Here is a 22,141-nt window from a genome sequence, read left to right as displayed (position 1 = left end):
GTCGCTGGAGTGATTGTGAACACACATAGTTGTTCGTCTTATTTAAGTTGGCAATTAACCGTCAACCTGTACTCTGCCTGTAGCTCAAAGGTAGCTGGGAAAGGCTCCAATGTCCCCACAGCCACAAATTCGATAAAGTGAATATAGAAAATGGATGGATGTTTGATGGCAACTATATACCATGTAAGTCATGACCACCACCTTAGTTTTGGATTACATTAGTGTATACAGTTATGACTTTAAGTGGTTTTCACACATGATCACCGGAGAATTTGTTTCAGTTAGATTAGGTCTTCTTCCACTGTTGCGGTTCAAGCACATCAGGAGGCTTCTGCTGATGATGGACTGGCTGAGGAGAGGAGAAATGAGGGTGGGGCTTGTAGAGCTTGTAGAACTTGTAGAACAGCTATGTAGAGCAGGTAGGAGGCAACTTGTGGTGCAGAAATTACACTGAGATTTTCTGTTTTTTCTATACTCACTCACAGCAAATGCTCACATGTTTATATATTGTCTCACCTCTGCTGTTCAAGAGATTTTACAATGAGGCTGGGTGCAAAATCTCAGCAGAAAGTCCAATCCATTTGCATTCTCACATGCAACCACTCTGGAACATCTCATTTCAGGACTCCAGTACATGTGTGACTTATGATGTGTGTCAATACAACACATCATGGCCTGATCTGATGATTTGTCTTTTTATTTTTTGATGTATAAAATCCATTGCAGGGAGCCTGGTGGTGTGGTGGTCAGCACTGTCACCTCACATTTAGATGGTTCCTGGTTTGATTCTCATTTTGGAAATTTTTCAAATCTGGATTTTGCATGTTGCAGTTCAAAAACATGCATGCTCAGTTGATCCTAAGATCATTTAAAGAGTGTTATCTCGTCTATAAATCAAAGCGTTTATTGATTTTAGTCATCTTTTTCTCTGTTATAACCCTGTGACAAACTATTTTTTCCATTTTAATGCTTGATGAGCGTCACATGCTGTTGAGCTCGTTTATTCCTGCAAGGCACCTTGACTGTCAGAATCACAAATTGGAAAAAACACATCAGTGCATCATAGGTCCACTCCTAGATAGATTTTGTTTAAAGAATAAAATACTTTTTTTTTCATAAATGGACACTTTAATAAATACATATTTAGAAACCTATAATATCTGTTGAGCTGTTGGCGTTTCCTCAGAGAATTTAACATGCATTACAATTACACGCTTTCTGGCTGGTTAGTAGTCAAATCAATGATTTTTGCCCTGCCACATACAGCACTTTCTAGACTCTTTTGGGGTTAAAATCCAGTTAGTTGTGAGTATATTGGATTAAAAAATTCCCACACAAGTGGATTCTGGACATAATTGATACCTACTTAAAGAGCCTTGAAATGAGCATTGGCTACCCAGCTAAACAACCTTGGCACCGCCCACCACTTCACCCACATTCTTTAAGGGGAGAGGAGGAGAGAAAAATAGGAGCAAATAGAAAAATACGTTTAGCAGAGAAGCTTGATGTAGCAGAGAAAAGTAGAAGAAAATAAGCAGACGAGGAAATTGATAACAAGGCTAATGCAGATCTGAGCAAGCGCTCCCTTCAAGAATTTGGTTTATCTTTATTATGTTGAGAATGAGTGGGAGAATTAATGGTTGCCACCCACGTCTCCTCTTCTGATCGCTCCTCCATTGTCTTGGTTTCTCTGCTCTTCTCATCTCGGTCCTCTGTTTACATGGCAGCAGTGGCAGACAAATACGGAGGGGGGAAATTTATTCTCAGTGGGACACTTGAAGGAAGAGTTAGAAATTTAAATGAGGACAGCCCACCCACCAGCCTATCATTCTTAAAACAGCCTTCAGACTTATTCTTTATCTATGGTGCTTGGCCTTCCACCTCTCTCCGTTTTCACGGAGCAAGAAAGACGAAGGAAAAAATGCTGGTAACTGTATTGCTTAAATTATTATTAGTCTTCTCTAAACATGTGTTTACCATCACAACCTTGACAAATCATGTTCAACTCAAGCTCTAAAATGTTTTTTTCCTACATTCTTTTGATTTTTACATTATCTTTTTCTTTTTGTCTGTGTCTTTTCTCACTCAGTGGGTCTACATGATGAGATTAACTCGATTATAGCTGTAATTGGGTTATGCTCCTTATTTGAGCAAGGGTAATTATCCTTGGCTATATGGCGCTGAATGAATCGAATCACTGGCATAAAGCATGTCATGCCGCAGTACGATAGGTAGCGCTGTATCCATTTCAACTATTGAAAATAGAGCCACTTCCAGTTGACCTCTTCACCACCAACAACAACAACAACAAACTCAGGTATTTGAGAAAGATGGCGAACGAAGAGCAAGATGAAGCTACGTCCCTCTACATTTGTGATGAGCATGGTTATGGCACAAACGCGATGCACAACGGCGCATTCTCCATCGCAACAACAACAGTAATATCGTCTCCATCGATTCCCGGGTGACGATCCCGGGAAAAAAAGCTTGAGCAGAACGCTCAATCCGATCCACCACGTGCTTCTGTCGTCTACATGGACGTTTGGTGTAACGTTTAGATCAAGTTATCTCGGGATCTTAATCCGATCCAATCCATTTTTTGTCAGATTAAGGTGTCTACATGAACTGAATAACTCAGTCTTATTTTAATTCAGCCATCTTGTGAGCCTTCCTCACAAGACCAGACTATAGAACGCTCTGAGTATAGTGTACATCTGTATGGCTATGGCAACAAGCTATCAACAGATTGCAAGTTAATATGTCAACTTTGTCGCAGCTATTCCTCATGTATTATTTATCTTGGGCCCACTGCAACAGAATAAATGACGACCACCTTTCCTCCAGGACCCTGTAATCATATTTTAATGAATGTTGCTCCTGCTTCATGGATGAACACTTTCGGGAGGAGGTGTTCTTGACTAAAATTCAGTGTGTTCACATTTATGTTTTTTCACAGATAAAACAGAATTACTAAAAACATTTCTGTATGAAATGTATTCCATCCCCCCTGTGTTTGAAAACCTCTGAGGAGTGTGTATTTTATAGCCATTTGGCCAAACTGGCTTTTTGATCCACTCATGTACCAACAAGTGGAACATTTTCTTTCCTTTGATTCCACCTCAAACTTTAAAATGTGAAAGTCACTTGCATATACCAGTTACCTGTGGTTTCCTCTTGTCATACAGACTGTTTTTATTTGATTTACTGAGTTTTGAGACCCTTGCCTCTGAGACTTTTGCCAGCTTTCCATAGCAAAGGAACTGAACTTGATTTGATTTGTGCCCTGAAAACACGGAAAACTAAACTGTAAAGTTGCATTTTTCTAGTAAAAGATAGAAATGCCACTATTGTTTTCAAAGACAATTACTCTGAATAAAAACCTTTGATATTGAGGTTTTCTAATTCCATCCATCCATCTATCCATTTTCTTAAGTGCTTAATCCACATGGGGCCGCGGTGGCAATATTGAGAGAAGAGAGGCCCAGACATCCCTGTCCCCCGCTACTTCCTCCTGCTCATCCTGGGTGACCCCTAGCCATTCCCAGGAAAATAGAGAGACATAATCTCTCCAGCAAGTCCTGGCCGACCTCGAAGCCTTGTACCAGTTGGTCGTGCCCAGTACACCTCCAAAGGAGCATTTTAATTCCACAATGTCAGATTTATCTAAATCCGTGAGCTGCTGTTTCCAGATGCATTTTTTTCCCAAGCAATAAAACACAGCTACAATTCAGCTCAATTCTTCTGTCAGGACATCATGTAGGCGTGTGGTCATTGCAGATGTTCTTTGTACAAACCTAATTTCCATAAAATCTAGAATTCGATGCCTACTACTTTCAAATAGAGCTGGATGATGTATCTGCCATTGTGTTTCTCATCCTTCCTTTCAGTTACACTTTTTGTATATTTGGGAAATGATTGCACTAACTGTTACAGCTTCGCAAGAAGTATATGTCGATTATAGCTGAATACAAGGTTGTTTAAGTATTCATTAGCACAAGGTCGCAAATGAACATCAACAGAGGTGTCGCTTGTGGGTCCTGATTGACGTGCCAACACACCAGCAGAGCATTGTGGGATTTGTATTATTAGCGGTGCATGCGCTGGTCAGCTCCTGTAGACATTTGGTGTTCTCTTGGATCCCAGATTTTGCCTGTGGGCCTGAGTTTGACATCTGTGGTGTAAAGGATGTTAATGGTTTAAATTAAGCTTTTCATGTTAACTCAGATTTGCGAGAGAGAAGCACTTCAAATGAAAATCAATCCTTACAGTCCTTTTTAAAAGTGCTCAACTTGTCTATACATCAGCGACTGTAGTGAGAAGGATGTGATGTTTATTCTTTTTTTTTCTTCAATGGATACAATTTAATTTTTTAATGAAGCTGATAAAGTCATTAATACTGTGTGTCAAAGGAATACACAGCCTGGCTTCTGTCCTGAAAATAAAAGGTATTAATCCTGTTCTCCTCTATTAATACTGGATCATGTATATATTTCACTTTATGGAGTGCTTTTTTATTGAAGGTTTAAAAAACAGACAATGTGAAATTATTTATATGGATTTGTCATGAACCAAGCAATAGTCAAAAAATTAATAAAGTTCAGTGTTTAAGCCTTTCAATATCAGGATAATTGTTAAAGTCAACATCTGCAATCATTCCAACTGGTCTCACCACTAAGCCAGTCAAAATCTCTGTGTATGGGCTGCAAATAGAACTATCTTTTGTATTTTCCAGTTTGAGTTTGAAAGGCTGCAATAAATGCTTTTGATTGAAGAGAAGTAAGTAGAGGTCTGTGGTTGATTGATGCCGCTCATCTACAACCCGTGTTTTAGACGTTTTTCTTCTGCTGCAGCTAGGTTTCTGTACGAGTGAATGAATGAATCGGTGTAATAATCAATGATCAAGTCTTTTACTGACAGAGAGCAGATGAGAGAGATCAACATACACCTGAAAAATAAAGCACATCCTCAGTCTGTTCTACGGTTTTATGCCATGACCTAATAAACATAATCATGTCATAGTAAAAGATCATCTGGACCTTTTGGGTCTTAAAATTTTGTAAATATAACCTCAAATGAAAAAATGCACATTACATTTATTAAAGAATTAAAATTGAAATAATTCAAATTGTATGTTTGTTATTTCATGTCATACCATATTACACAGAGTGTTATTCATTTTACAAAAATTTAGCCAAAATGCAGAAGTAGTGTGTAAATAAATCCACCCCTTGATTCAATATTTTGAAAAATGACAAAACTTGGAGCAATTGTTTTCTGTTTGATGTCATTGGTCTCTCGCATTGTTTGGACAAATCTGGAAAAATGTTTGTGGATATCACTTTCATTTATCTATTCATCTCTCTCATGGTCCCTCCACAGCATTTCAAGGGGTTGTGTTCTGGACTGGACTGGACACTTTGTGTCTTTTCTTTTCTCTTTTTTTTGTCATTCAAGTCTTTTATTGATTTATTTTTTTACAGAGCACATCATATCAGGTGAAGAATTCCATCAATAAAAAGAAGAAATGAAGAAAAGTAGTCAGGATAAGACTAAGTAAATAAGTAAACTAATACTAATCAATAAGGTTTACAGAGATTAAAAAGACCCATGCAGGAGGGGTTTGACTCATTGACTGTACATATTTGTACAAGAGCCTTACCCACGGTACCCCTTTGTACACATATTTCCACATATTCACCTATACATAGATGCATTTGCATCTGTACATAGACATGCATCGATTACAAGCAATCATTAGTCATTATTAACAGTCAGCTTAATGTAGTTCCCGGAGCTGCCCCACACTGGTCTTCAGCTCATGGTTCTTTCTAGTCAGCACAGATACAGTGCATTCGCAAATTATTCATAGCGCTCCACTTTTTCCACAATATCCTAAGTCTTTTTCCCAAATAGATTAAATTAATCTTTTACCTCAAAATTCTACACACAATACCCCATGATGACAAAGTGAAACAACTTTTGCAAATTTATTAAAAATGAAAAACAAAAATAAAACATTTTCATTAGAATTCACAGCGTTTGCCTTGACCCTCACCCTGATTGCAGTCCACCTGTGGTAAATTCAGTTGATTGGTCATGATTTGGAAAAGCTCACAATTTCCTATAAAAGGTTGCATTGTTGACAGTTCGTGTCAGATCACAAACCAAGACATGAAGTCTAAGCGATTGTCTGGAGACCTCTGAGACAGGATTGTATCGAGGCACAGATCTGGGGAAGGATACAGAAAAATTGCTGCAGCATTGAAGAAGCAATGAGCACAGTGGCCTCCATCATTCATAAATGTAAGAAGTTTGGAACCACCAGGACTCTTCTTAGAGCTGCCCGTCTACTCTGAGAGATCGGGGTAGAATGGTCTTAGTCAGGGAGGTGACCAAGAACCTGATGGTCAGTCTGACAGAGCTCCTGCATTACTCTGTGGAGAGAGGAGAACCTTCCAGAAGGACAACCATTTCTGCAGCACTCCACCAATCAGGCTTGTATGGTAGAGTGCCCAGACGGAAGCCACTCCTCAGTAAAATGCACATAACAGCCCACCAGGAGTTTGCCAAAAGGCACCTGAAAGACTGTCAGACCATGAGAAATAAAATGATCAGGCCTGAATGCCAAGCGTTATGTCTGGAGGAAACCAGGCACTGGTCATTTCCTGGCTAATACCATCCGTACAGTGAAGCATGGTGGTGGTAGCATCATGCTGTAGGGATGTTTGTCAGCAGCAGGAACTGGGAGACTGGTCAGGGTCGAGGAAAAGATGAATGCAGTAATGTACAGAGACAATCTTCATGATAACCTGCTTCAGAGTGCTCTGGACCTTGGACTGGGGCGAAGGTTTATCTTCCAACAGGACAACGACCCTAAGCACACGATAAGCCCAAGATAACAAAGCAGTGGCTTCAGGACAACTCTGTGAATGTCCTTGAGTGGCCCAGCCAGAGCCCAGAGTTGAGCCTGATTGAAGATCTCTGGAAAGATGTGAAAATGGCTGTGCATCGACGCTCCCCATCCAACTTGATGGAGCTTGAGAGGTTCTGTGAAGAAGAATAGGGGAAACTGCCCAAAAGTAGTTGTGCCAAACTTGTAGCATCATATTCAAAACGAATTGAGGCTGTAATTGCGGCCAAAGTTGCTTCAACAAAGTATTGAGCAAATGATGTGAATACTTATGTAAATGTTTTATTTTTGTTTTTTATTTTCAAGTTTCAAACAAACTTGTTTCACTTTTTCATTATGATGTATTGTGAGTAGAATTTTGAGGTAAAAGATGAATTTAATCTATTTGGGAATAAGGCTGTAACATAGGATATTGTGGAAAAAGTGGAGTGCTGTGAATATTTTCCAGATGCACTGCATAAGGCTATTTTAATCATGAAAGTGATCCATTCTTTCATTTCTGGAGGCTTAGCTGACTTCAAGTTTTTAAGTCCCTACAGCTGTTATTACCCTAATCATAAACACTGAAAACTTTTTTTAGACGTGCCATCCACCTATGATGGGCTGCATGGTGGTGTGGTAGTTAGCACTGTCACCTTTCAGCAAAAGGATGCCAGGTTCGAATCCCAACTGAGGCCTGCGTGGAGTTTGCATGTTCTACCCGTGTATGAGTGGGTTCTCTCTAAGTACTCCAACTTCCTCTTACTGTCCAAAAAAGCATGTTAGGTTAAATGGTGACTCTAAATTGTCCCTGGGAGTGAGTGTGAGCGTGCATACTGGCAACATCCTGCCCAGCCATTCACCCAAGTATCAAAGAACTCGAAGAACAGGTGGACAGTCCCAGATTAAATGCCTTTTTCTGTGCTGTTAAATAATGTACATTTAATTGCTATTTTTAATGATTTAGAACTTTTTCCATAACATTTGACTGATTTCTGCTGCCTGTGATCACTTCGATTCTCACTCAGTTTTCCTGACGTGTTTGTCAATGTTTTATTAGTTACATATTTATTTAGTGCCTTATAATACCAGTTGATTAGATATCTTCCAGATATTAAGCAAGCTTAACTTTTGAAATGTTTTCTTTAGTACAAACATCTGCAGTTATGCTAAACTTAAAAACCTCTTTACATGTCATATTCTCACTGCAGATCTTTCAGGGCCTCCTTTGTGTTTTCTACAACCTCGGTGACGGGGACTACAACCTAACCCTGCCCAACTACCGCCTTGACAATGGTGAATGGCATGAGGTCTTCCTAGATCGGCATGACAATGAGATGACGTTGCGATTAGATGATGGTGGAGGACAGCGGGAGGTGACAGGATTACAGGGCAGAAGTAGAGAAATCGTTGTTGACCCCACTGCTGTGATGCTGGGAAACACTTTTCCCTCTGGAATCAACAAGAGCTTTCAAGGTGGGTGGTAAAATCTTGCAGCTCATTATAAAATCGCAAAGGGTTACTTCAGGGAGATTATAATGATTTCCACCAAATTAACCTTTGCCAAGAACTGTGATCTCGCTACATATTTTGTCATTTGTAACACCAGCATTGGTGGAATGTATGCTGTGCATCAGTGTAACACTCTCAAACATTCTTAAAAAGAGCAAATGTGGTGGAATTTATGATTACAAATAAACTCTTTGCAATACTTCCCTGTATTAGTTCATTACACCTCATTTTGCATTCACACTTGGGAGCTATATATCTGCAAGAGAATCCTTTGGGTAGCTCGAAACTAAACAGATTTTCATGCCATGTTATACAGAAGGATACCAATGTCCCAGTAATCATATTGGTTGGGACTTATTTTCTAACACAACATACTCTATCTGTACTTGAGATGGAATAATAGTCATATACATCACTTCACAAACGCTTAGATAAAGATTTCTTTCACTTTAACAAGTGAGGATATCTGCAGTAGACTAATGAATTCATAGTTTTATTTTGTTTTTCTCATCTCTGAAAATTTGCTGCTTTCGCATGCTTTCAAAGACTAATATAAGCTTTCCTCAAGACTCGTGTAATTATAAGGGCTAAAGTACCACATAATTTACTTTCTTAGTGAACCTTTAGTTAATGTTATGTTATTACTTTGGTATTGAAAATTTCTCTCCTCTCCAAGAGATCAGATGGTTTTTGGACAGTCTGCAATTTACACCAACATTTTTTAGCTGACAGTACTTAATAGCAATAATTGACAGTTAACTATTTTCTGCAAATGGTTGTGCTGCCACTTATTTTAGGGGAGGCTCAGAAAAAGGGGAGGCTCAGCCTTAATTGTTGCAATGCATGGAAGTCATGTAACACTACCATGTTAGGTTTTCTCAGCTTTTGGACTATGGAGTGATAGTAATTGGCTTTGCTTTTGTTTTTTCGCAGTCACTGTTGCTATTACTTTATCCTTTGTTATTTGTCATTTGAATTTGCTATTTCCTTCTTTAAATTTATTTTATTTTTCCCTTATTTTATCTGTTACTCCAAAGAGTTACTGTTTTTACCAATTCATAATCTTGAAACCTTCACCACAAGCCGACAAGGCAATCAAGCTAAGCAATAGGCAATTCCTTCCAAAACCTGGCACATATGAATCCTCCCTTTCTCTGGTAGCATGAACAACAAGATGCAACACAATCTCATGTAATTCATGCACTGTGGAACAATGGTAGCAGCTCTTGAAGAACAGGAATTGAACAGCTCATGGCACTGGGTAATCTCTTCCTCTGTTAGCTGTCACATACTTAACATATATAGCATCTAAATGGTAGGTACATCAAAATTGTTAGTTTCACTGACTTGCAAGTTTAAAGTTGAAGGTTCAAGAACAGACATTGGCAATTGCCTTTTTATTTCGCAGAGAAAAGTGGGGAAATTGAAAAGGCAATTTAGAGAGGGTAAAAGCAAAACAATAATTTGCAAATAACAATGGCTAAGACGATAGCAAAAGCAACTAAGATATAGCAAAAGCAAAAGCAATGTCAAATTGCAAACACAATGGAGAAATGGTCAGTGCAGTAAAGAAATGGTATGAGAAAGGGTATTTAGAAAGAGCAAATACAATACATAAATTGTTGAAGCAAAAGCTATTTTAAAAATAACAAATGAAAAGCAATAAAATAGATTATGTGAGAATAAAATATATCGAAAGAATAATTTAATTTTATGAAATTTATGATTACAATATTTATTTTTTTCATTTCCATTTTTTTCATTTTGACATTTGTCCTTTCATTAATTTCCTCTTTATATTTCCTCATTTACTTGCTTAATGGACATCTCTGTTCTTTAAAGAGCCAGATGAATTGATCCAGATGTTGCTTTATTTGTGAACCAGTCCCAGCACTAGAGCCAGAAAACCAATCACAGTCATACTGATGCCTTGTAATTACACCACTAATTTCATGTGATACAGGTCCATTGTGCATTTGTAACACATATTTTCAAGCAACCTCTCTTTGATAAAAATACATGTTATTTGCAAATGATAACGCAGCAGCTCTTCGGTTATCCAAAAAAAACATTTAGAGACGTTACCATCCCAAATAGACTGGACTGGACTAATCTACGTCCCTATTAATGCAGCATATTTTATGCATCCTAATTTTTTCCACAGTAATTTTTTTTTTTTTAGAAATGATAAACACTATAATTAAATAGAAAATAATGGAAATTAGACAAAGTTAGTAAAATGTCTTTTATAATACTTAAAGGGATGTCAGCAGACAAAAGACCATTTTAACAAAAATATGTCACAAAATGAAAAACCACCCTGATAACATAATGATAAGAGCAAAACATTGTGATTTTTTGGAATATAATGTGATGTGTTTGATGTGTCACAGAGTAAAGGGAATAGGTTGGTGTGCCATCCAGGACATGTGAGATTCGACATGTGAGGATTTATTCTAGGAAGCTACACCAAAAATAGATTATTTTATCTATTCATATGCACTCTCGTAAATGCAGGACTGTGACATTTCCATGTGTTAATGAACAATTGATATAACACTTTAATGGCTAATGGCTCATAATGGCCAACCCTACAGCTGGTTTTGTGGATGGGAAGTTCTCTGTGTGTAAGGGAGGTCTTGGTATTGTACAGATGTTGATGGATTAACTAGTCCTTTTGAGTTATGGATAAATCCAAAATAAAGAATTGGGGTTACAAACACATACTGGTGACAACAAATTGCAGCCAGTCTGAAATAATACAATTTCAATGATAGTACAAGCTTAGCAATTTTTATTTTAACGTTGGTGAGCAAGTATTCATGCCCATTATGGAAATTTGTATATTTGTTGTTCACCCCTATTTTAACAGAGACAAAGGCCAGGACTGACTACTGTACTTACCATAGGGGCCAAAATGTCTTCAGATTTACTCAAAATATTCAAAAAGAAAAAAAATGGACTGATGTTTTTGTTGATTCTCAGTTAGTAAACTCATTCAAGTCTAATTGCAGATAAAAGGCAACCAAACTACTTTTCTTGAATCTTGAAGACGTTTCTACATTTCAGCATAGGTGGTGGCTTTTGGCATCACTTGCAAAACACTTGCGATGCAACCCTGTCATCCCTCCACAAAGAATTTTATGGCCAAAACATCTCATATATGTTTGCTAGGTGGTTAAACAATTCACACTAGGCAACAACCAAAATTACCTTGAAAATTATTGGGTAGATGAGTGACATGTGACCTCAACAACTCTCAAGGTGTGAATGTCATCTATTCAGGCACTTGGAAGTCTAAATATATATTCAAACAAAAATGAAAATCAGATACTGTCTGATAATTGAGAACTACTCCACTCTCACAATAACCGTCTGTAAAAGGCAATGCATCCGTATATAAGATGGCATTTAAAAGTGTTTCTCCTCAACAGAGATAGAAGTAATTGATTGTGGCATGTCAAGCGGGAGGAAATATGTGTCTGTGATTGTTTGTCTTTGCGTTTGCTTATTTTAAATGAGTAATGAGAGCATATCGAAATGTAATGTCAGTTAGACACATTGAGTCAAGTACAGAACCATATTGAAGCTCATTTATATCCCACAAATTGACAGTTGAAAAAGTTGAGAAAAAAATGTTTCATATTAGTTTTGGTTATAAAGTACCTTGTAATTAAATCACGTGCCCCTTTGGTTTATTTGGATCCAGTTTCAGTCTTTTTACTTTCAATGATTCTTTACTTTCTCACATGTCACAAATGTTTGTTTCTTACTGTTTTGCATTTCCTTGTCTTTCCAGAATAGTTGTTAAATTTCCTGAGACAGAATTGAATCTTAATTTTTCTGAAGACCTAAAACAGCTTTCCTTAAGACTGTGATATCCAGTATTAGCTGTGGTGGACAATGTGCTTTCTGCACACTTTTGTCTTGCCAGTGACTGTTCAAGTATACACTACCGATAGTGGTATGAGTTGTAATAGTAGTTGCAGTATTTACATATTAAAGAAATGGAAACACAAACTACTACCTTTTTTACTAGTACTAGTTTTACTTGATGTTATAAAAGCATTGTTGGTCAAAGCACCGGAATTAGGAGTAATGTTAGTTTTTCTGGATATGTTACTGTTTAAACAGGTCACAAAAACAGTCAAATCACTTAAAGTTTGCATATAAAGCAAAAGTAAATTAAGCTTGACTGAAAAGTATTGACAAGAGTAATGCTTTTAACAATTCTTAAAGCGAACAAGGACCAATCAAACTGGAGAAGATCACCAGCCACTGTCTGCTTACAGTCTTGGGCAGCTTCTAACCAATTAAATGCTTTATTGCTCTTAAAAGCTTGGAGAGCATCAGGATCCTGTCAACACATTAATGTTTGTTGAAAGCAAGGACATTGCATAATTCTAAGATTTATCATTGAGATCTTGTTTAAATGCATTGAATAAGCTTGCTCAACTCAAGCACTGATGAACTTGCATAATGCTGTGACAGTGATCGAGCGCAGTAATCTCTAAGTCCTATCAGTCATTGCATTACATTCATTTAACAGAATTTAATCCATTGGGGAACACATTATAGGTTGGGTTCAGTATCTTGCCCAAGAATACTTTGACTAATTGTCTGAGAAAGTGGGGATTGAACCAGCAATCTTCCAATTGAAATTTGACCACTCTAGTGACGTGGTCAAACAGGGAAGTGAAGCTTAGAGTGGGGCCCACTGTTTGTACAGCGCACTGCCACTTTGTCTAATCAATATGCAGCAACCACAAACGTAACAGACACGTGCAGATTGAATTCATGCATGTTGTTTTTCACTACCCTGAATTTTTCATGAAGCGCTGATGCATCTACCTAAATGGGTGAGCCATCCCTGATTCACGCTTTGCCTGGTGAGAACAACTCCTCCTGTGTTCTCTCTCTACCTGTCTATTTCAATCACTGCTCCAGTATGTAGACAAACCTTTTGGCTGTGGTGCTTTGAGACTTTCTGAGTGAAAGGTAGATTTTTTGATTCTGCAGTATATGACGTAAATCAGCTACATGCTCAAAAAACATTTTCCCCACCAAATAAATAAATAATGCTGTGACAATTGAAATAAATGAATAAATAAATGAAAAGATCCAGAGCAGAGTTGTCTTTGAAAGAGTGGGTGGATTAATTCAGTCAGAACTGCAACCTGTAATCCATCAAGAACAAGGGATTTATGTGCTAACATGACAGAGGTAAAATCTATTTAATTTTGTGTTTCTGAGGAAAGATGCCAGTGTAGCAGTGTTGTTCTTGTTCCACTGAACCCTTTTTTTCATTTTATTTTTTTCCTACAGGCTGTATGAGGGATCTACGCCTCAATGGTCGCCACATGCCACTGGGTAGCCAGCTAATAGATGGGGTATCCCAGGTCAGCATACAAGGACTCTCTATTGGATGCTCGTCTGATTCCTGCAAGAGGAACCAGTGTAGCCCTCCCTTCACCTGTGTGGACTTGTGGAGAGTGCACGAATGCAGGTACACACTGATGTATGGCCTTGCACATTCACAATTTGGACATTTCACTCACTTACACACACACTTATCATTTTGACTCAAGGGCATGAAGACGTGCTTTTAAACCAACCTGAAGCCTTTGAAGCCACTCCTCAGCTTCTGATATTGATGTTTATATTTTTGTAATTGTTTTTTATAGCCAAAGATGTGCTCTAAAATAACCTAGCCCTGAGTCTCCATGGAATGAGGTAAAAAAGCAGAGGACACATGGATCAGTTTTTATTTGTCATAAACCTGCCGTGATGTTGTTGTAAATCTTATGACAACCATTTTATAGCAAAACAAACATTTAGTCTTATGGGTTATTTGCTTGCTGGGAAATGAGGAAGCCTGTTAAAAACCATTTTGAGAGGAAGACCTAAAAAGAAGGACATAATAGAAACAAATCATAAAACCACAACTAGCATGATGATGACATAAAGTGCTGCTGAAGTTTGGACATTTATAACAGTTCTATAACATTTTCCTTACAGGACTAGATCAAATTAAGTTTATTCATTCATGCCAGTTACCATATATCTGTGAGTCAGTGATTATCTAGTCTTAAGACGACATTAACTTGCATAATTTTAAGATAGAATTCTGTCATTCAAAGCTGGAGAAGTTCAGTATTACTGTCTGAATGATAACAACTTGCTAAAAATCCAAGATCATAGCAATGATCCATATTCCACATCTGAAAATTGCTTCAGTATTAAACCAATGATTGTACCCCAGGGTCAGTTTAATTGTTCCACTGTCAGACTCTCATTTAGAATATGTATATATATATATTATAGACTGCTTTGGCAAGCACTCTGAAAGCTCAACAGGGCTAGCAATGAAATTCTGTGTGTTGGTTTAAAAGTCATTCATCTTATGCCAGAGAGTTCTGGGAATAATGGAATTGTTGGATCCTTTAGAGCCTCAGTTTAGAGTACAAGTCAAGATATCATCATCCTCTACTATGTTTGCTTGCATCACTGTCCTTAGTCAGTTTCTGAAGCGCTGTCAGCTTTACAGATGTGCAATAATAACTCTATAACCCAGTGATTGCTTACTCTAACGGTGTCTCTGTGTAAACTGCTTCTGGTAGATCATCTTCCCATTATAGAATGATGGAATATAGATAGAGATCATTTCCTTTCTGCTTTCACTTAAATGTTTGCTCCAAGGACCCCAGGCTCTGGGTCCTGAAGAGCATCTCTGAATTATTTTTATCTTGTATTTATTTTTTATTTAAAACTCTGTTACTTGCTCCACTTTCTCATTGTGTGTGTCCTTTCTGAAATACAGTTGAGCAAGCAAACTTACTATATTTGATCACTGCCCGTGCTTGTAAGTTCTGGTCAAGTTAATGTTATCTATGTGAAAGTTGTTTACATGAAGGAGCTTCTGACATTAGTAAATTAACTCAACAGATAGTCAATAAAATCATTATTATTGCTCTTTATTCATTCATCATGCTCATGTGTAGAAAAAAAAGTGTAGCTTGTCACGTTTGTCACCTTTTATTTGCAAGGCTAAATATGATATCAATGCATCTGCGAAACAGTCACTCTTTAAATTCTTTGTACAAGTCTGTGTATCTGTCAGCATACTGTTTTGCAGAGGTGGTTATGTTTACTCTCAATCTGAGTAACTTGTAAAAACCTTTTTGTACAGTTGGATATTCATGGAGTCAGTGGCAGCAACATAAGCAAAATCATTTCATATATCCCTCTGTGTCTTTGCCTTTTCCACAAACTGCGGGACAGTCATTGAAAGTACATAAACCAGAAAGATAAAGCAAGCAGAGGGAGAGCATGGTGCACCTGATGTGCAAGCAGAGATGCAGCTACAAACACACACACACACACACGCACACACACACACTGTGTTGCACTCGAACATAAATCATAGGAGACCTGATGTTAACTGCAAGGTATCAGGATACCTTTTAAGCATCAACATACTGAGTAACATATCGATGGTAACATTTAGATTAAAATTGTATGATAAGATGAAACTTTTTCAAACACCATGTCATAATGTGTGTGAAAAGTGGGTAGTGTTATTTTCAGTCTAAAACTGGCCTCAGAGTCAAAACCACACACTGGTGCTAATGTGTTCAGCAACAGCATTGTCCACTTTAGAAGATACTGAATAAGGTTTATGGCATCACCTGCTCTGTCACAGAGTTATTTGTGACTGATAATCTCTTTGGATGAAAGATGGATGGATTTGAAACCCTGATGAGATTCAAACTTGCTTGATCAACATTTTGCATGCAGCACTGTATTTTTCCCCTGGTTAGTCTGTCAGCACGGATGTTGTGCAATGAAAAGCCACAGCAAGCTACCAGCCCTTTCCTGTTGGACAAGCTGTATTAAACGCAGTGCTCTCAGCTACATCCAGAAATCTCAGCAATTTTTCTGCCACTGGAAATGTCAGCCTCTATTCAGTCTGTGCAGCCTTCTAGCTTTTAATCTCGTCTTCCCCTTTTTCCCTTTCTTCTCTTACCCACTCACCCACATCATTCATCCATAATTTTTTTTTTGCTTTTTCTTTTACAGTGCCTCTCATTCTCCCACTCAGTCAGTACATTACACTCCATTCCTCAATTTCTTGGTTTATATGGCTCTCATTTGCTCACCCCAGCTCAGTTTTCTAACAACCCCCACCCCCGTCCCCTGTTCCTGTCCCTGCCACACACACAGCACACCTCCACTCTCCCTCAGTTAGTTATTCTCTTTTTCCCATCTGAAATAAACCTTAGAAGATGATTAGAGAGCAGTAAATCTTAACAATGAGTCCTTCAAGCCCGGCAAACTTACCCAAGACCTAAACATCCATCCATCCATCCATCCATCCATCCATCCATCCATCCATCCATCCTTTCTTTCATTTTCTATACCCACTTAATCCGTCAGTCAGGTCACGGGGGGGGCTGGAGCCAATCCCAGCGGTCATTGGGCAAGAGGCGGGGGGGACCTAACCATATTACTCTAAATTCCCACATACACAATCTCTGAGTTTAAACATGTCTACCAAACTCGAGGACTGCAGTAGGAGTCTTTCATTCTGAAACCCTTTTTTTCCAAGCAAGGACAGCTGAGACAATTACATACCTGAAATAGTGCTTTATTGAAGCCTATTTCAACGTCAGGTCTTGGTTTTGGAGCAGATACAGTACTTCTGTCAAAACATTTTTTGTCAAAACCGAGTTCTGCTGAAGGAAGAGAGTGGAGAGCACATCCATCCATTTTCTGTACCCGCTTAAAGGGGAACTCCGGTATTTTTAAATAAGGTGCATTAGTATGCGTTCATTCATTCATTCGTCTTAAAGTATTGGTGAAATAAAGACAGATAATGCCTTATTTAGAGACTGCATTGTCTATGCCCCCATTCACTCCGTTATATGGATCTCGAGGAATCTAAATATCTTCTGAAGGACGCCGACTTTAACCAAACTGCTCACTTAAGATATTGCAGCAAAAGAAATGTAACCAGCCTAGTTCATGTAATTGTGAAATGGGTCTGTTTGTAGTTTGTTATTTGATTTATTTTGTGACTCGTGTTAAACTACGTGCACACTAAGACAAAAATCTAACTTTGTTTTTTCGCGTTTTAGCTTTTTATTACTTCCAGTGTGAATGTATTCAGAATGCATGTGTAGATGGGACAACTGGAAACTTTAGAAATAGTGATGCTCATTTGCATCCTGAGGAAGTTTTATCAGTGAAACGTGTTCTTCCCTGATTTATCATGCCCTGTCACACATTTGTCACAACTGAGCAGCCAACTTCAGTTTTTTGTTTGCACTCCTTTGCACATACCCAGTGAACATGAATGGTCATATAGGGTTATATGTGATTAAGTGCATAATTATGTAGTTTGCACAAATCAGACTGAAAGTAGCCCACGAATGTTGTTGTTTAATAGCGCCCGATTACCAGCCATTCATTCATGTATCGCTGATAAAATTAATTTAATAAGATAGATGACAGGAATTTTAATTAGACTTAAAATTAGGAACCTCTGATATTTTTTGTTGCTACTTGGGGAGCTGAGCCTGTGTTAACATCTGTGAGGATCTGAGTATTTGCCACTACTTGCTCTTCACTTCTCTGGAACAAAATCATATTCTCAGCGCAGACAACAGCAAAAGAAAAACATTTTGAAAACCTGTAATCTGGATGGAAATTTTTTGAACGAGTATCTTCCCTTAAAAGTATTGAGAGTGTAGATACCAAAAGCAACCTGGGTCAAAAAGTCACAGCGCTCACTAATTCCTGTGTGTGAGCATCCGCGCTCATTTAGGCTACATGAATATGCTCATAACACAAATTCCATTTACGGTTAACAATGACCAAAACCAGAGAGTGCAGAGGAGAGGAGCAGCATTGTGTTTGACTGGCAGGCGTCCTGCATTCAAGACCGACACAGACTCCAGCGAGGCATATTAAACACTGAGTGTTGAACTTTGGTGGTGGCACACAAATCTCCATCACAGCTAATTATCTTTTAAAATGTCTTTGAAACAGCTTGATGTAGATATGTTTCTCCCTGCATTATCAAGAAAAACTTAGGATACTGTGAGCTGGGTAAATTAAATTCGAAGTCTGGCTCTGGTTGCCTTCGACAGGTCATCATTTTGTATTTGTTCTTAAGGTTAAAAGTAAAGTCACTTTCTAGTTAAAAAACTTACATGGGGATGAATGTGTTGTAGCTTTTGTTGAAATGCTTCTAAAAGACTGTCATTCAAAGACTGATATTTAAACTCTGCAGCACACAATAAGGAGAGAAACAGCGCGTTCCATTCTTTTTGACACTGATTAAAATCTCCCTACAACTGCAATGAGTGCAAGATGGAATCGAGACAAAAATTTCTGGCACTGAAGAGCGAGTTTTACATTAAAAAAGTTGTCCCTTTCAGCCAAAACAGCCAACTCCTCAAGTTTATATGGCTAAAAATGTCCCTACATATATGTTGACTTAAAGTGAGTTTGTACCATTGACATTTTACCATTGACATAGATGAATTTAAAGCTTTGGTGCATACGCACAAACAACAGTCAGAACCTTCCCTCCTGCAACTTGTAGCCACTCACAGAGGAAAGTCCAACACGGAGGCACTCAGGTGGTGGCTTGTGAGTATCCCCACATCCGCCCGATGCCTCTCTCCATGGGCAACTATGAGAGAGTCCAGCCCTTCTCCAGGAGTTTGATTCCAGAGCCAACGCTGTGTGTGGAGGTGAGCCCAGCTATATCTAGTTGGTACCGCTCCACGTCATACACCAGCTCTTTCCCTGCCAGCAAGGTGACATTCCATGTCCCTAGAGCCAGTTTGCAAAGCCAGAAATCTGGCACGCCCAGGTCCCCGTCTTCGCCTGCCACCCAGCTCACATTGCACCCTAACTCGAATTTCCTCCCCCCGAGTGGTGGACCCACGTGAATCAAAAAATCATCACAAATTTGTATTCGTCTGACCAGAGATTAGTTTTCTCAGTCCATTGTAAATTACCTTTGACCAAGAGAAGATGGCAGCGTTTCTGGATCATGTTCACACAGCTTCTTCTTAGCATGATAGAGCTTTAAACTGTGTTTGTGGATGACACGGTGAAAGTGTGTTCACAGACGGTGATTTCTGGACGTGTTCCTGAGTCTGTTTTAAATGCACAGGCACATGAAAGCCTGAAATTCTCATGAATGTATGTTGATTATACCTTTGTGTCCCTTTCACACAAAGATGTCTTCTCACTCTCTGAATCGTTTGATTTATGTAATCTCTACATCTTTGTTATTCTTGTTTTGTTTTTTTACATTTTACACATTTTTTAGATTGGCATTATAAAGAGTAACCTCTCAACACACAAAAGTTTTTAAAAAATGTAATAAAAGATTGTATTCTAAACAAATAATGTGATTGGCAGAACCTCTTAAAATACAGCGAGGGTAAATAGCGAAGCAGATTAGTCGGAAATCGACATGGTTATATAATAATAACAGAGTTTAGGAGATACAGGACATTAACTCTTCAGTAGCTTGCCTGTTTAGTGGCAGAGGAAATAAATTAAACACTTTTACTGGATTTAATGTCGAAGGGTGGGTTCATGTGAATCCAAAAAAAATATATATATATATATATAATTGACTTAACTTTACTATGACAGAACAACAAGTTTGAGCTCCACACAAGAAACCACAGACAAAACTCATTTCTGATTTCATCAAAATGTACAGCCTGGATCTGTTCCATAGACACTAAATGAGATACTGCATTAATGAGTTCATAAAATGTTTGTTTGAGTTGTTACACCCAAATGAGCTTTTAATTACAGTGGTGCTCTCTGAAGTGAGGCAGAAAATGTGGCCCCATCTGCATGAAATCACCCTTGTTACTGCCAGTGCCACAGTCAGCATTTTCATGTTCCACAGTTCCCTCTCTATTAAAGTCTCTGTCCTTTTGAGAGCACTGATTATAGGAGTAATTAACTTTTTCCACTGGTGGAAACTGTAATAAATATTCCATAAGATTAGATGTCAGTAGTAATGAGTCACATTTACTTAAAATCCTATGAGTATTTCAAGGAAAATATCAATACTAAATACTTTTTCCTCTTTATAGAGTTGATTTCTCAAGAAATCACTGGTTACATTTGGATACAATTATACACAACATTTGTTTAACATTTTATGCCTTTTATTTATTACTTTGTGCATTCATGCATAATCTTATGATCCTAGATGTACTGCTTCCCCCCATATATGTCTCATAACTGAATAATGGCTGAGGCTTGAGTGGTAGCTCTAAAGTAGACCATTGTGATGTTACTTGGCACATTAACATAACACAAAAAAAAAGTAAAAGTCATTGTGTTAGTCAGACCAAAACTGCACAAAGTCAAAGCTCTCAAATAATTTGTTAGATGACTTAAACATACCATAATTTGGGATGGAAAAGCATCTCATTAAGACCATGCATCAACTCGTGGTCTCATTCCCAGACTCCAATAATATCCTGATTTTATTAGAGCACATAATGAGACACTGAAGAGGTTGTGGTCAATTCACGATTTTCTATGAGACCGTATTTATTTAATTTGCATCTGTTTTCATTCATATGTAGTTTATAACACGCCGACCTCGTCAGATCTAATGTCATGTACAGTGCATTTGAATTTATTTTTTTTTAATCACCTTTTTCTTCAACGCTCTCTTGTTCCTCCTTTCAACTTCATATTTGCAGATGTCCCCCTGGTCACATGATTCGTGTGAATGGGACCAGAAAGTCCTGTGTCTACACCCTGTGTGCCACACGGCCATGTCACCGTGGAACTTGCGTGGCCCATTCGCCCTCCAAATTCACCTGCCACTGTCCAGAGGGTTACAGGGGACGGCACTGCGAAACAACACTGGCAATTTACAGGGAGGACGTGGGCTTGAGCTTCAGCTCCCTCTTTGCCATCTGCATCTGCTTCATGGCCTTATTGGGTAGATATTGTTCCTCTGCATGTTACACATATTTTGTCATTTTGTTCAGTATAGCTGTTTTTATCATAACTCCTTTGCATCTAAGATTTGAATATTGGCAAGTACTCATACTTTTTTCCGATGACAGCTTTATTGTTCTTACTCCATTTATATTGTACATTTTGGAAACTTGACAGATGATGGAATTTCCATTTAAGGACCTGATGACGTACAACATAAATTACTATTTAACATAAAGGAAGAATGATGGCTGTCATTCTTTCCTTGTCACACTTTCACATAATATGTCAACCACGTTTGTAACAATGTTTTTTTCTTTTTCTTTGATAATTAATGTCTCAATCAATACTTAGTAATCTGTTATATATCATGCGAAGATTGTTATCATGTTCACTACTGCAAGGGCCTGACAACAAACACTGCTCAGAAGTGGATGTGATAATTACTACATGGGGCTTCTATCGGTGGGGGACATAGTAGTTATTACTAACAGGAAATAAAACCCTGAAGAAAAAGAAACAAAGAAAATAAATTGCCTTGTCCATATATGAGAGAAAAATGGAGGCTGTGTTGTAATTACTCAATAATGTCAGTTAGTTGGCCTGTCATGATTTTTGTAGCCACAGGTCACTACAGTAAAACCATGCCATCTTATAATTGGGGGGGACCATGGATTTGTATAATCTAAAAACTTCTTTAGGTGTTAGATACATAATACTGATGGCTTCAGCAATCTTTTA

The 22,141-nt window shown here is 38.1% G+C and overlaps 1 protein-coding gene across 1 annotated transcript in view; it reads left to right on the top strand.

Annotated features, from left to right (window-relative positions):
- LOC140302177 (neural-cadherin-like) overlaps positions 1–22,141 on the top strand; it is a 216,499-nt gene that overhangs the window by 174,707 nt on the left and 19,651 nt on the right. Inside the window, exons 32-34 of the mRNA XM_072380982.1 lie at positions 8,101–8,365; positions 13,727–13,907; positions 21,157–21,401. Coding sequence (XP_072237083.1) covers positions 8,101–8,365; positions 13,727–13,907; positions 21,157–21,401 — 691 coding nt within the window. The remainder of the gene's footprint in view (positions 1–8,100; positions 8,366–13,726; positions 13,908–21,156; positions 21,402–22,141) is intronic.

Source organism: Leuresthes tenuis, unplaced genomic scaffold (genome assembly GCF_036924035.1).
Source record: "Leuresthes tenuis unplaced genomic scaffold, fLeuTen1.0.hap1 SCAF_2, whole genome shotgun sequence".
NCBI lineage: Eukaryota > Metazoa > Chordata > Actinopteri > Atheriniformes > Atherinopsidae > Leuresthes > Leuresthes tenuis.
Note: the sequence above shows the minus strand (reverse complement) of the source record. Positions and strands in the feature narration are given on the sequence as shown.